The 14,691-nt window shown below is 43.0% G+C and overlaps 1 protein-coding gene across 1 annotated transcript in view; it reads right to left on the reverse strand.

The window, feature by feature from the left end:
• Positions 1 to 1,352: 1,352 nt before the first annotated feature.
• FLVCR1 (FLVCR heme transporter 1) overlaps positions 1,353 to 14,691 on the reverse strand; it is a 28,039-nt gene continuing 14,700 nt past the window's right edge. Inside the window, exons 4-10 of the mRNA XM_045838552.1 lie at positions 13,174 to 13,241; positions 11,718 to 11,821; positions 10,054 to 10,164; positions 9,413 to 9,518; positions 8,876 to 8,987; positions 4,223 to 4,290; positions 1,353 to 4,048 (exon numbers count right to left, since the gene is read on the reverse strand). Of these exons, the coding sequence (XP_045694508.1) occupies positions 3,974 to 4,048; positions 4,223 to 4,290; positions 8,876 to 8,987; positions 9,413 to 9,518; positions 10,054 to 10,164; positions 11,718 to 11,821; positions 13,174 to 13,241 (644 nt within the window). The 3' untranslated portion in view covers positions 1,353 to 3,973. The remainder of the gene's footprint in view (positions 4,049 to 4,222; positions 4,291 to 8,875; positions 8,988 to 9,412; positions 9,519 to 10,053; positions 10,165 to 11,717; positions 11,822 to 13,173; positions 13,242 to 14,691) is intronic.

Here is a 14,691-nt window from a genome sequence, read left to right on the forward strand (position 1 = left end):
TTTCCCCCCTCTTTAAAACTAAAATATTTTTAAAAATGGAAATAAAGGAAAAGTGCAAATGAATAATATAACAAGGTTAGGCAGAGAGACCTAATTTGTCCTTTGTCTGCATGGAAAATGGAGTTCTCATGCTCTGCCTGTCCTGAGGTTTTCCCCTCTCCGCCGAATCCTGTTCTCCTCCTCACTTTACGGCTCTGGGGTCTCCAGAGCCCATCTCTTCCTGCCTCCTATTCAAACCTGCTCACAGGACATGAGCAGATCTCAGTACAGACTTCAGAGGTGTCGCCTCTTGATGGTCCATGTGCTTCGAAACCTTTATCTGTCTTCAGGGCCCCAAAGGCATTTTATCTCCCGTGAAATGTCATGGAGGCATTTTCCAGGCATGGATCCTGTCCAGGCCCCTGTCACTCACGGCTGGTTGTCTATGGGAATGACTATTTTGACTCCAGAGAGGGAGGGGCAGTCTGGTGGGAGCAGTGTGTCGGTCTGGGAAGCGGAGGCTGGGCAGGTGGGTTGCAGGAGGAAGAGCTGGCTTCAGAAACGCCTTACTTATCCTATATATTCGCCTGCCATGAAAAATGAGAATTGTATTTTTTTTTGATGGAAGTAGTTTTTCCACTAAAAATGTAAATGTAATTTTAGAGATTCTCAAAGGGATCTGAGAAAGGTCTTAGATTTTGAAGTTTCTATTTATTATAGGGTAACTTTATAGATAAAAGTGTATGTATCATTTTACATTTCAGTTTGATGTCTTTGCCTGAACGTTTTGCTCTGTATAAAATTAACAGAGCTAGAAACCTCGCCTCCAAGTATCACACGAATTATAATTAAAATGGTGTGACAAGAGGGCAGTGACCTTTTCTTACAGCTCCCAGGTACCTAAGAGGTAGCGTCTTCTCTTGCAGCTACCAATTCTCTTCTCTTCGGCCTCTTTAACAAACTACCCAGTCCTGCCGGTGGAAGCCAGAACATTTATCATGCTCTGTCTTAATGAAGAAATGAGTAGATTGGTTTTATCACATTAATCAGCAAGGCCTTGAGGAAAAAGGACACACCCCGCACGATGTAAGGTACCACGTGGGCACACGCCACCAGGAGAAAAAGATGAAGTCTGAAGCTTAGGGGATAGTGTCCCCCGGTGGCTCAGCGGGGGCAGCCCATCTGCCCAGTGAGGAGACAGGCATCAAGGCAAGGAGAGGCGTACGCCCTCGCCACTGTGCTGGTTTAGTTCCACACACCACTTCGCTCCTGCCTCCGCCCATGCCGGAATCTTACAATCCCTTTCCACTCCCCAGTGTACCTAAGTATCAGAACTTAAATTAAAAAAAAAAAAAAGCCATACAAAATTGATGTTAAAAAAATAAATTTATTTCAAGTTTGAAATACTGAAGGACAAGCATACAGATAAATATTACAAAGAGCAAAACATAAGAACATGAGCTCTGGCTGGTGTGGCTCAGTGGACTGAGCACCAGACTGCAGTGAAGGGTCACTGGTTTGATTCCCAGTCAGGGCACATGCCTGGGTTGTGGGCCATGTCCCCAGTAGGGGGTGTGTGAGAGGCAACCACACATTGATGTTTCCCTCTCTTTCTCCCTACCTTCCCTTCTCTCTAAAAATAAATATATAAAATCTTTTTAAAAATTAGAACATGAAGAATGACTTAAGGTAGACCAAGATTCTCCCAACAATACTCTGAGTTTACACATGACAGAGTTTTAAAGACATTTCCCCACATTCCCAAAAAGCAAAAGCTGCATTTGCAACATTTATCAATGCAACAGCTGTTGAAAGCATCCGGTTTCTTTCTGGAATCATTTGGTTAAAATTTTTACAAGTGTCAGTTACTCAACTCCATTTCCCAAAGATACGACACAGAATTATATGACGTTCTTGTCTGACATATCACAGACAACTTTAACTAAGAATACAGAAAAATTATCAATTCATTTTGCATTTTATCATATCATATTTCATTCTTTTATTGATCAACAAGGAAAAATACCCATGACGTATATATACATACGCTTTCAAAACAAAGTATTCCAATTTTTATCTGTAATTTGTTCCAAACCTCAGGAATTCAACAACTACATGATTATGTTAAACAACACTGGCAGTTTAAAAATAAAAACAATCATTTACAGGAGGGACCTTAAAATATATTTTTGGCCATAAAACCTGTGCCATCAACAGCTAAGGAAGGTAATGAGTCAGCATACTCTGCCTGAGCTATCAGCAACTGAATTAAAAGGCTAAAAGCAGATTTTAAACTCCCTATGTCCACAGAGTAATGACCACAGTGGTTTATCCCAATTGCCTAGGGACCGTCTCCACTGTATTTGAGTTCTTCTGGTGCCGTGATTTGGTCCACCCCAGATGAATGGCATCTAAAATTTTATAAAGACCTTTGAGGTCACACTGAACGCATTCCTTCCTTCTATGGAGGAAGGAAATGCTGCCCAGAAAGTGACAGGGATAGCTAGAAACAGATCCAGGGTGTGGACCTGGAGCTCACGGTTCCCAGCAAAGTTGTTCTGATGACACAGCCCCCGGGGAAGCTTCCACGTGAGGGGCTGTCGGGTTGATGACAGAGGATGCCGAGTTTCAGGGAGAAGCAATGGAGCGCTGTGCCCAGATCAGAGGTGTCACTCCCTTCCGAGGCACCAAGGGTGTCCCTGATTGGCTCTTGCTGTGAGTGTGGACATCACATAAGTACTACGGCTGTTCAAACGTCATTACTCTGAAGACCATATTCCCACATCAGCTCCGAGAGTCAGAACGCCAACAACATTTAAATTCGCACTGTAAACAGCAGGCAGAGGTAGGCACTGTGGAGACACATTTGGTCCTGGTCTGCGTACCCTGAGCGTGTGACAGAGTGGACTGTCCCTGTAGTGTGGACACTGTGCAGTCTGCGGTGAGGACAAGGGGCCCCTCTCTCGACACACGGAGGGAGCACGCGCCCGGGGCCGTAGTTCTCAGAGGAGAAGGGTCACAAAAATGACACGGGAGAATGAGGACGCACAGCACTTGAAGAGGTCCCCACGGAGTCGGAACACCCAGGCGGAGCGGAGAGTTCCTTATCTCAGGAATCTTCAAGGTGAAAGTATACGATGTGACACAAGGAGTGATGGAAAAGCCAGTAACACAGAGCATGGCATTTTCCTACTAGAAAGTTATATACTGCACCAAAAAAAAAAAAAAAGGGGACAAGTGAAAAAGCCAACAGGTACAAAATTTTTCTGTCTCACTGGAGTGAAAAAAACAGTGCTACCACGTCTGCCATGAAGGAAGGCACAGCAGAGAACTCAGGATCACGGCGTGTCTGGCTCCTCGGCCTCATCAGACAGGAGACTGGAGCTGACCGCACTGAATGGTTTCTATGGACACTGACCATACCTGTTACAAAGCGTGTTGTAACAAGAATACTAGAGACAGGCCAGTCATAGCAGCTGTCTGGAAGCCCCGTCCCAGCGCCGACCCTGATGGACCGGAAGCAGCGTGTCGCCACACCGCATCGCATGGAGGTCGGGGTGGGGGGGCTCCCACGGGGGCACAGGGAGCGGGTCAGGAGCACACGGTGCATGTGGTTCTCCCGGACATTTTTACAAACAAACCATGCTCTTAGGTGACTGAACGGGATCAGACATCCACGCGATCATGAGAGAAAGCCATGGAGGCTTCCGTTTTCTACAAAAGGAAAACCATGTCCTTTTGACAAATAAATGTCAAGAAGCTTACTTTCAGGTCGACCATCTGAGATGAAAAATGGGACACTTGTTAGGTAAACGGTAGTGTTAAGATGATGTAAACAAAAGCACTCTAAATAAAATATTGCTTAAGTTAACAATGAACCAAAAACAGGGACTGCATTTCGGGGCCACACAGTACAAGTGAGTGTTCCTCTCCCATCACCTAAAAACCGTGATAATGTGCTCATTACCACGTGACACTACCGCCCCCTTCCACCTCAAATCGCTGATTCTGACTGCTCGAACAGCATAGCAGTTTTTGATTCTTGCTCTGTGGGACTCTCAACCGGGACCTGTAGAAAGAATCAGAAGATAAAGAACATTCACAGCGTCTGCCGATGCCATGGTGATGGATCAATAGTAGTGGGCTCAGGAATCAAAATCGAGCTGAGCAGATAGATTGGTTTCACACTTATTCCATGCACACATTTCTCAACAGCATGATCATAAAAATATTTAGTACTTACAGCTTTAATATTGCCATTTGTAATTCCTATATTTATATTGTGTCTTCTCAGATCGGACTTGATTAATGCTGAAACAGAGAAGCATCAAGAGAGTTACCACAGGGTGTTCACGAACATACTTTTCTCTAAGCGCTGCTAAGTCTTTTTTGGTGTCATCAAATGTAGCACGCACAGTGCCATGGTATACAACAGCATCCATGTAGTCTGAAAAAGATAATAGTACCTCCCTAAGCCATTAGCTTAATTAGGAAGTCATTAGTCAGTGAGCAAATGCAGGATGCTAGGAAATAAGGATATAAAGATGAACAGTGCAGTTCCTTCCCTAACTCACCCTCCAATCTAGGGAAATACTGACTCGCAAACAATTGTAACAATTACAGTAACTGCAATACCTCAGCTTTGCATGTGGGGGAGTGGGAGCATGGGAGGAAAAAATGCTGTGTTAGCCAAAGGAAATTGGGGATGGCTTTCCAGAGGAGACATATTTGGATTGAAACTTGAACAATGAGTAGGAGCTTGTCCAGCACAGGAGAGGAGAGAGGGAGACACCTGGGCCGGCGAATGCAGTCTATGCGAAGACGTGGGGACAGGAAGCCCACAGCCTGTTCCTGGCACGAAGGTCGCCAGGGGTCACTGAGGGAGGCCTGGAGAAGAGGTTGGGCTGGCAGGTATTGTTGACACTGCACCTGAGAGGGGAGGACACTGTCGGCCTGTGACAGTGACAGAGTGAAACGCTGGCCCTCAGTCTCTACCTTACCTCTGGCCTGCATTTCCCCACAGCCTTCAGGCAAATACCTGCTCCTATAGATTTGCTAATCATTACAGACATTCTGCTTGAGGCTTGAGTTTTTGGAAGAATGGCCCCTTGCCAGGGGGTGACTCTCAGAGGAGGTGAGGATGTGTGTACAAAATAATAATCGTTTATCAAAGATTTTCAGGAGCCTCAAGAGCAACAGACAGGGAACAGAGATGTAGAGATTCCTGGCTCTTCCCAGAATCCCTGCTGGCCCCCGGGTGTCTGGGGTGGCCAGTCACTCTTTGCCCCACCCACTCTCCCTCCTCTTGACTGAAGGCAGCCTGACTTCTGGGCTCTCTTAAGATGGCGTTGTGGCAGCTCTAAGGTCCCCCACCCTCATCTTCTCCAGCTGGCGCCTTCTCCGTCAAGGAACCTTTCCTTACTGCAAACTCCAACAATTTGAACATTGGCCTTTTGAAGCGTCTGGCACATGCACGAACTTTGGGAGTAGTAACAGGGCTATATATTAGGGAGCTCAATCTGGCAGCTACGTGGAGGGTAGCTATTGGCAACAAGACTAGAGGCAGGAAGGTCAGTTAAGAGGCTTTAATTCTTCTGGGAGCTGGTGTGAGTCGCCTGTCTGAGAAATGTAAACAAAGGGACATGCTTCGGAGATCCTTTAGAACAGAACCAGTAAGAGTTGGTGGTTTGATAGAATATGAAAAATGGCCATAAAGCAGGTAAAATGCCGCTTAAATGCTCAATAACACAAACACACACAGAGAATATGAAGACAGAAGAAGAGAAAGAAAACAGTGACTTTTGAATTTTCTCGTTTGGGCAAGTGAATGGATATGGACAGTGGTCCTAGTCTCTGAAACTAGAAACCCAGGAGGAACCCGTGTGGTGGGAAGATGGTGAGTTCAGTCCTGGACGGGCTGAGCACAACACACCACGGAGCATCCAGGTCCAGAGATAAATGCAGGATTGGACATGGTCTGAAGCGTGCAAGCGGTCAGGGTCCAGAGGCACAGATGGTTTTTTAGTGTTTACAAAGTTCTTTTTAAAATTATATTTTATTGAGTATCCTATTAGTTGTCCCAATTCTTCCCCCATTGCTCCCCTCCACCCAGCACCCCCCACTCCCTGGGCCATCCCCACACCATTGTTCATGTCCTTAAGTCATGCATATGTATAAGTTCTTTGGCTACTCCCTTTCCTACACTGTCCTTTACATCCCCATGGCTATTCCGTAACTACCTGTTTGTACTTCTTCATCCCCTCACCTCTACACCCATTGCCCCACCTCCCATCCGGCAACCGTGAAAGAGAGAATCTCTATCCATGATTCTGTCTCCATTCTTGTTTGCTTAGGGTTGTTTTTTTTTTTTTAGATTCAATTGTTGATGCATATGTATTTATTACCATTTTATTGGTCATGGTTTTGATCTTCTTTTTCTTAAATAAGTCCCTTTAACATTTCATATAATAATGGTTTGGTGATGATGAACTCCTTTAGTTAGTTTTCTCTTGTCTGAGAAGCTCTTTATCTGCCCTTCCATTCTAAATGACAGCTTTGCTGGGTAGAGCAATCTTGGCTGTAGGTCCCTGCTTTTCACAACTTTGAATATTTCTTGCCAATCCCTTCTAGCCTGCAAAGTTTCTTTTAAGAAATAAGCTGACACTCTTATGGAAACTCCCCTGTAGGTAACCGATTGCTTCTCTCTTGCTTCTTTTAAGATTCTCTCTTTATCTTCAGCCATTGGCACTTTAATTACGATGTGGAGACACAGCTTTGGAGTTACTAGCATAAGTGGTAGTTAGTGCCACAGACTGCTCAACGAGAGTGTAAAATAAGAAATGGAGCTAAAAGCTTGTGGGTAGTTAACTAACCTAAGCAGTCATAAAGCAAAGTGAAAATAAAAGATGAAAGTAAAATTGGTGTTGTAAAAGTTAGCCTATGAAATCTGCACTGCCCCTATGATTCTGCTCTGTTGCTGATGCCAGTGGTCTAGAAATTCAGATATTTATGCTGAGTAACTGGACACGTAAACATGGCTTTTCTAAATGCATTTAGATGACTTTGAAGAAACGGGTGCTGGCGTGTAACGAGATCACATTTAAAAGCAGGAGATGTTAAAACACGAGCTTTAAATTCAGCAGTGATCGCCACTGATGAGCAGCTCTGCAGTGGTGTATGATTTGCCAGATCAAAGAGGCTACTCACGTACTTTTTTAATAGGAAGAAAATGTATTTCTCTATCATTAATGCTAATTATAGAATTTAGAAACATGATGAATGGCATTATCGCCTACTGTTTTCAATGGATGGAAATGGACTACAGACAGATAACGCGCTGTACAGACAGCTGTCACTGCTGGAAAGCAAAGTGCACTGCACCCAAATGCTGATTCCTGGGTCAGAGCAGGAACGCCCAGCAACCCTCGGGGGGGAAAATGCAGAAAGAAAAGGCGCCGCCTTCACCACACCTCAGGAACTTCCCAGCCCTCTTTCCTGTCCTCGCAAATGAGCGCTGGACATAAAATCCATCACACTCTCTCAGCAAAATACTCGCAATATGTGAGACAAATGACTTAGCATTTTTAGATGGCAGAAGCATCGATGTAAAGCTATTTTAAAGCTCTTTATTCACTTCATTAATTTTCTAGACTTGAAAATATTGGAATTGACATTTGTTCATCTGACCATACAAATAAGGTGAACACAGAGCTCAAAACGGCTCTCTTTTCCGGGTCCACAATAGCACGAATAGTGTCTATTAAATAAATAGGCAAATGTTACTTCCCTGGAGGTTCAGAACCAATGTGGAATTACCTATGACGGTTACTGTATTACATGTCTCACAGTTTTGTATGTTTTACTTTACTAACTGAAGAGAACAGGGGAAAGGCTCCCTCAAAGTAGGATGTGCTTTTGTTTCTTCAGGTAATTTTTCTGAGTTTATCTGAACCCAACTGACCACATCTGTCAGGAGGCTACAGCTCAGATGCTCCTGCAGGATGTTTTCCTTGGAGGGCGCGGGGCAGTCGCTGTCGTTCAACATGGTGGGTGACGGACAGCGGCCTTCGCTGGCTGTGTATTTCCAATGTGCCTGCTGACTGCTGGTAAGATTCCATGTGGGGGGCTTCCAAACGAATGAACAGGCACTCAATGACCATGAAAAGAAGCCTTCATTCACGTCTTTCTGACGGATTCTGTCTCTCGTGTTGGTCAAGGAGGGCAGAAAGAAATGAATGAAGTGAGAATTACAGCAGGAGCCAGGCTGGGCCAGAGAGCACTACCGGACACATCGCGCCTCTAAGCCCAGTTTCGCACTGCGTGCCTGGACAAACGATGGACGCGAGTTCTTCAACAGGCTTTTCCTCTAGAGGTCGGGCACGATTCACGCTCCTGCTCACGTCTACTCTGATTACACCCGAGAAGTGCGAGAACTGGCTAACCACGCCCAGCACCCGTCCCTCCGCTGCCCTCTGACTTCGGCCCACAGGGCAACAGCTAACGCGAGGAGGCGTGTCCTCGGCCTCAGACACTGTGCTCGGAGCTTTTCCTGGATCACCTTCGCTGACCCTCACGGACAGCCCTCTAAGTCAGGCTTTTAAACACCCTATCGCAAGGGAGGAAAGGAGGATCTGAAAGTTTGAGTCGCTTGTCTAAAGTCACGCAGCCAGGGAGTAACAGAATCAGCACTTAAGGCCGGGTATCGCCCACTCCAGCTCCTGACTGCCTTTTGTTACAGCAGCTTTGTTTTCTATGCCTAGCAATCGTATTGAATTTGAAACCCGAAAGATAAACGAACAGATTCATATCACTGAAAGGAAACAAGTAATATCCTGCTTTTTATCTCATCTTCTCCTTGAGTCCTGCCAAGCCATTCGGAATCAACATGCATGTGTACCTGTTAAAATGATCCCCACAAACATCCAAACAGAGAGGAAAATGTTTCCTGCCTTAGGGCTGTAGTCTGATGTGAGCTTTCCTTGAGCCAGTGTGAACAAAATTCCAAATATCTAAAATAAAATAAGAGAATTACTTTATGAAGTTCACTTTTAAAAAAGGATTTTGTTTATTTATTTTTAGAGAGGGGAAGGTAGGGAGAAAGAGAGGGAGAGAAACATTGATTGGTTGATTGCAACACCCCCAACCACGGATCTGACCCGAAATCCAGGCATGTGCCCTGACTGGGAATCCAACCAGTGACCTTTCAGTCGGCAGGCCGGTGCTCAATGCACTGCAGCCACACCAGCCAGGGCCGCTTTTTAAAAAGAAATATGTTTTCCCCGGAACTTTCCTTAGCTCTTGTATTCATTTGATTTGGCTTCTAGAAATATCCATTGAAAGGTGGAATTTCAAAACAAAATCTAGGGCAAACTCATTATCCGCTAGAGTATTCGGTGAACAAATCATCTCAGGCAGAGGGGCAACAGAGGGTTACCTGCGCAGCAGCATTAAGAAGACCCGAAGAAGTGCCCTCAGATTCAGGGTAAGTGATTTCAACAGCAAATTCAAAGCCCAAGGGGAGGTAACCAGTCATGAAGAAACTAGGAAAATAAACCCAGAGTTACAAAATGAGCAGAAGGACGGTAACACATACTGAGGCGATCAATCTACTTCTCAGACCTATTCTAATGATCAAATAAGGGAATGTTCTGAAGTTGATGTATGCAAGCAAGTAAGGCACCATCGTTCATCAGGCAGTCCAAGGTCACGAGAACTGAGAAGGAAAACAACTTCTAATTTTTTTTCTGAGAAAAATGTACTGCTAGTTTTCCGAATCAGTTGCCTTTCTAACTAAATAAAGTTACTGGGACTAAGTAAGGCTTATCCGTTTTTCACCCACATAAACCAAAAAATAATTTTAAATTATTTAAATTTTAAAAAATATTATTTAAAAAATAATTTAAATTTTTTTTGTATTTCTAGAGAATTATACATTTATATGCACACGGTGAATCTTTTAGAGTTTAAAGTGTTAAAGAAGCCTTGGATGAACTTGAAAAATTAAAAACATACGGTAATAGCACTTCAGAATCACAACCTCACCCCACCATCCCCTTAAAGCACACCGACGCTTACCCAAGCACCCCTGCGGTGACAAACACGAGGACGATGTGTCCGAGGTCCAGGGTGAAGGTAAATGTGATCATTCCACAGAAAGACAGAATGTAAACTAACAGAGTAGTCTGTCTAGAACAAAACAAAAAACTATTAGGATTATGTCAGAAACATAAAAATCATGTGGTCAGCTACTGCTCTGTCCACACAGCAATAAATACTGTGGTTTTCAAGATTAGGTTTCCGTTATCTATGCAACATATTTCCACCAAAGCATGGGCTCCAAGCTTAAACTTTGACAGCGGCCAACAACAAAGCCCACGCCACGTCTCCTGCTCACACAGGGAGGAATATTCACACGGATAAAACCATTTTTATGTCTCCAAAGGGGATGGTTCCCTATCTGTATTTCAGGACTCAGACTAAATTCCACCTTTTCTAAAATGCTTTCCCTAACCATTGAAGCGCATACTGTTGTTTCTTTCTTCTGAGTTCCCTTATTATTTTGCTATACACGTAAGTGGCACTTGACGCCTATTGGAATTATGACAACTATTTTAGTCCATAATGTTATATTTAATTCTTCACACATGAACACCTTGTTTTTCGCATTTAGACCACAAGTGCCTTAAGGACAGCGACCGTACGCCGCTCGCCACAGTTCCTAGCTGAGAGTGCGGTGCGCAGCCGCAGCTAGCCTGAGAAGTCAGCCAGGGCCACAAAGAACACGTCTCAACGCCTCTCAAGTCTTCTGATTACACAGTGGATCAAAAACTGTTAATAAATTTAACCCTTTACACACCCCCTTCATCTATAAATTCAGTGGGTTTCACTCTAGCACCGTTGCATGATGGTGAAGCTGCAGCAACACTACCTTCAATCACAGGAGAACTACCTCGGGGACTTCAAGGTCAGAGGCAGTTTGAAAGGGTTTAGATGAAGGTATTCAACATATCTTGGGCCTTGAACGTGCATAGGACACAGTTGCACATTTTATTCGTTCCATTTATTCACCTCAGTTTCATTCATTCCTTCATGCATTCCTCCGAAGCAGATGGAAAGTTTCTGTCTATTAAAAAAACTGTAGCGATGTTTTTTAAGGCCCAGCACAACCGCCGCTGCCTCTGAAGCCCCTTTCAGCCTCCAGGTGGTGCTACTCACTTTTTCTTCTGTATTCGCATTTTGCTGACTTCACACAGACATACGATTAGTAGTGTTCTCGTATTATGTGTCGTATTATAGTTAAGTGGTGCTACAGTTGAGGGCACGTTAGTCAAAACTTTTTGCCACAATAATACTTAGGTTCAATAATAATAATCTGATTGTAAAGAACAACTTTTTACTTGTTTTTAAACTCACAACAGAGCAGCAAAAAATTTCTGTCAGAGTTAAATGTTTCTCAGAAAGGACTTTTTTTTAGAATAGAAGTGGTATGTAAGAGTGTTGCTGGAGGTGAACGAGGTTCATAATGTATGCAAGTCCTCAAAGTTGAACAAATATGACCAACAGAGTAAGACAAGATACAGGCTATACAAATGTTCAGAAGAGAAAGGAACCTAAGCGTGCCTAGAATCCGAGTCTGGTAGTAATAACACTTTTAACATTTTTTTAAGTAAAAAGCAAAGCTTTCTTTACAACCAAAATACCCTGGATTGCACACCATACATTTATCTACTTTTGCTTACCTGTATGTTTTGGTATAATCCAGCCATAAGCCGCAAAGAATGGAGCCCACCATTCCGGCTACCACTAGTGTTAGCCCAATCTTCCCAGCATTCATCTCTTCTCCCTTAAAAGAATTTTTATGAGAAGTTAATCAGACACTTCTAATTCAAAGACATCCTTCACGTTCTCATACCTTCACACAGCCAATGGAATTAATTAGATATGGTCAAGCATACAATATAACAGGAAGATTCAGTATGTGTTTTAGGATGGGGACGGGGGAAGGTAAAGCACATATAAAGGACATTCTATTGTACTCTAAAATCAGGGGGAAATACCCTAAAATATGGAGACATCAAAAAGAAACTTCTCTTGCCCTGGCCAGATATTTCAGTTAGTTGGAGGGTTGACCCAGTACACCAAGATCAAGGTTCAGTCCCAGGTCAGGGCACACGCAAGAAGAAACCATGAGTGTGTAAATAAGTGGGACTGTAGATCAATGTTTCTCATCTCTCTCTCTCTCTCTCTCTCTCTCTAAAAATCAATCGATAAATTTTTTTAAAGGAAAATTTTCTTGACTCTCCACAAGAAGAAGTACAATGATTTTAGTTAGAATTCTTAAGTCAGTCACAGATGCTGAAAAGGAGGTTAATCTGACAGCCTTTACATATTACAACCGCTCTCTCCTTTCAAAGGCGAAGAGAAGTTGGAGCTTGATATTTACTTCTTTATGCTTGTGTTAGTTTTCCTTAAAATTTTTGTCTTTTTCCATATAACCAATCACAAAGTTTCTTTAAAAAAGAATAGTAGAGCCCTGACTGGTGTGGCTCAGTTGGTTAGTGTGTCGTCCTGTAAACCGAAAGGTCATGGGTTCGATTCCCGGTCAGGTCACATGCCTGGGCTGCAGTCAGGGTGCGTGCAGGAGGGGCCATTGATGCTTCTCTCTCACGCTGATGTTTCTCTCCCTCTCCCTCCCTCCCTTGCCCTCTCTCTAACATCAGTGGGCATGTCCTCACGTGGGAATAAAATACATTTTTTTAAAGAATAAAAAGAAAACAGGCATTGTCAAAGCTATAATATTTTCTGCTTTCCATTTTGTATGTTTTACAAACTGCATTAAATGTACTCTCTCTTTTTAAAGATTTTATTTATTTATTTTTAGAGAGGGAAGGGAGGGAGGGAGAAAGAGAGAGAGAGAGAGAGAGAGACATCAATGTGTGGTTGCAAGGGGCTGTGGCCTGAAACCCAGGCATGTGCCCTGACTGGGAATTGAACCTGCGATACTTTGGTTCACAGCCCGCACTCAATCCACTGAGCTACGCCAGCCAGGGCAAATGTATTCTCAATTAAAACAAATATAAATCATTTACAGCAACAAGGTCCTAAACCTTTAATCTTAGGGTCATCCAACCGGAATACCACTGCTAAAGAAAAATTCTTGGCCAGCCAAGCAACACAATATAGTCAGAAGCTTACCTCATGATATGTCAGTATCATCTGATTTAATAACGTTGAAACTGAATAAAATGCTCCAGTCATGATACCTACAATAATAAGTAGAAAACTGTAAATGTACCATTTACTAATTCATAAAGTGCTATGGAGTTCTCTATGACAATTGTGAAAATACGCCATATTTTGCCATGTATAATGCACATTTTTGCCCCACTTCTTTAGGGAAAAATAAGGATGCACATTATACATGGGTAATACCTGAAATACCTTCTATCTTTTCTTGTGTTCTGTAATTGTTTGTTACATGAAATTTCTTGTACCATAATATGTTCAAAATAAATGCTAAAATTCCCTTATAATGCAAAGAACAAGTATCTAAATATAAATGAATAAAAAATTGAATTAGAAAATTTAAACAAAAGATTTTTCCCTGAACGTTTGGGATGAAAATGTGGGTGTGCATTATACACAGGGGTGCATTATACTTGGCAAAATACAATAATATATTTCTCATTTGACAGAAAAAATGAAGAACTCCTGCCATTCCCTTTCAGGATGTGGACTGATACAATTAACACTTAACTTACTAGAGATTATGACAGGAACATCCTATCAGTGCATTCTCTATTGTTACGTACACACTGATATACCACAACCACAAACCATAATCCCCACACACAACACTGTGGACGGCAATGAAGCCACAGCTTGGTCATTGAGCACCCACAGAGCCCTCGAGCTACTCAGCATTACAGTGCAAGACAGAAACCCTGCCTCGGAGATCTCACCCCTGCAGCAAGACTTGCACAGCAATTAGTAAGACAAGATTAATTAAGAATGCTTAAAAAGAGAAAAATAAAAACAGCTGGTTATCAGGAAGCCTGACGAGGCTTGAGTCCTGGTTTTTCCTTGCACACGATGTGTGACTTCAAGTGAGTCCCTTAACTTAGTTGAAACTTAAGTTTATTATTTCTCTCTCTTTTTCTTACTAAATATTTCAAGCATACAAAATAGTACAGAGAATAACTTAGCAAACACTCTTGCTCTTCACCCAGCTTTTTCAAACACAAACACTTTGCCATCTTTGCTTCAGATTTCATTTTCAGACCTGCCCTAATCTCACCCTTCTCTCCTGTTCTTCCCCAGAGGTAACCCCGATCCCCATCTAGTCGTTACAGTTGTTGACAAGTATTCTAGTTTTCTCTTTCCAGGCACTTAACGGAATGGCCATATGTCTTTAAAGGGAGCAAAAGTGACGTTTCCTACTTTCCGCTTTGGTGATCATGGAAGTGTGTGCCTTTAGCACACACTTGCTATGCAACTTCTCTTGTGTTGTTACCTTTTTTTTTTTTAAGAGAAGAGGATGTCTTTTTTTTAAAGATTTTATTTATTTATTTTTAGAGAGGAAGGGAGGGAGAAAGAGAGAGAGAGAGAAACATCAACGTGCAGTTGCTGGGGGCTGTGCCCTGCAACCCAGGCATGTGCCCTGACTGGGGATCGAACCTGTGACACTTTGGTTTGAAGCCCGCACTCAATCCA

This window comes from Phyllostomus hastatus, unplaced genomic scaffold, assembly GCF_019186645.2.
Source record: "Phyllostomus hastatus isolate PE091 unplaced genomic scaffold, TTU_PhHast_1.1 phas_contig_283, whole genome shotgun sequence".
In the NCBI taxonomy this organism is placed as follows: Eukaryota; Metazoa; Chordata; class Mammalia; order Chiroptera; family Phyllostomidae; genus Phyllostomus; species Phyllostomus hastatus.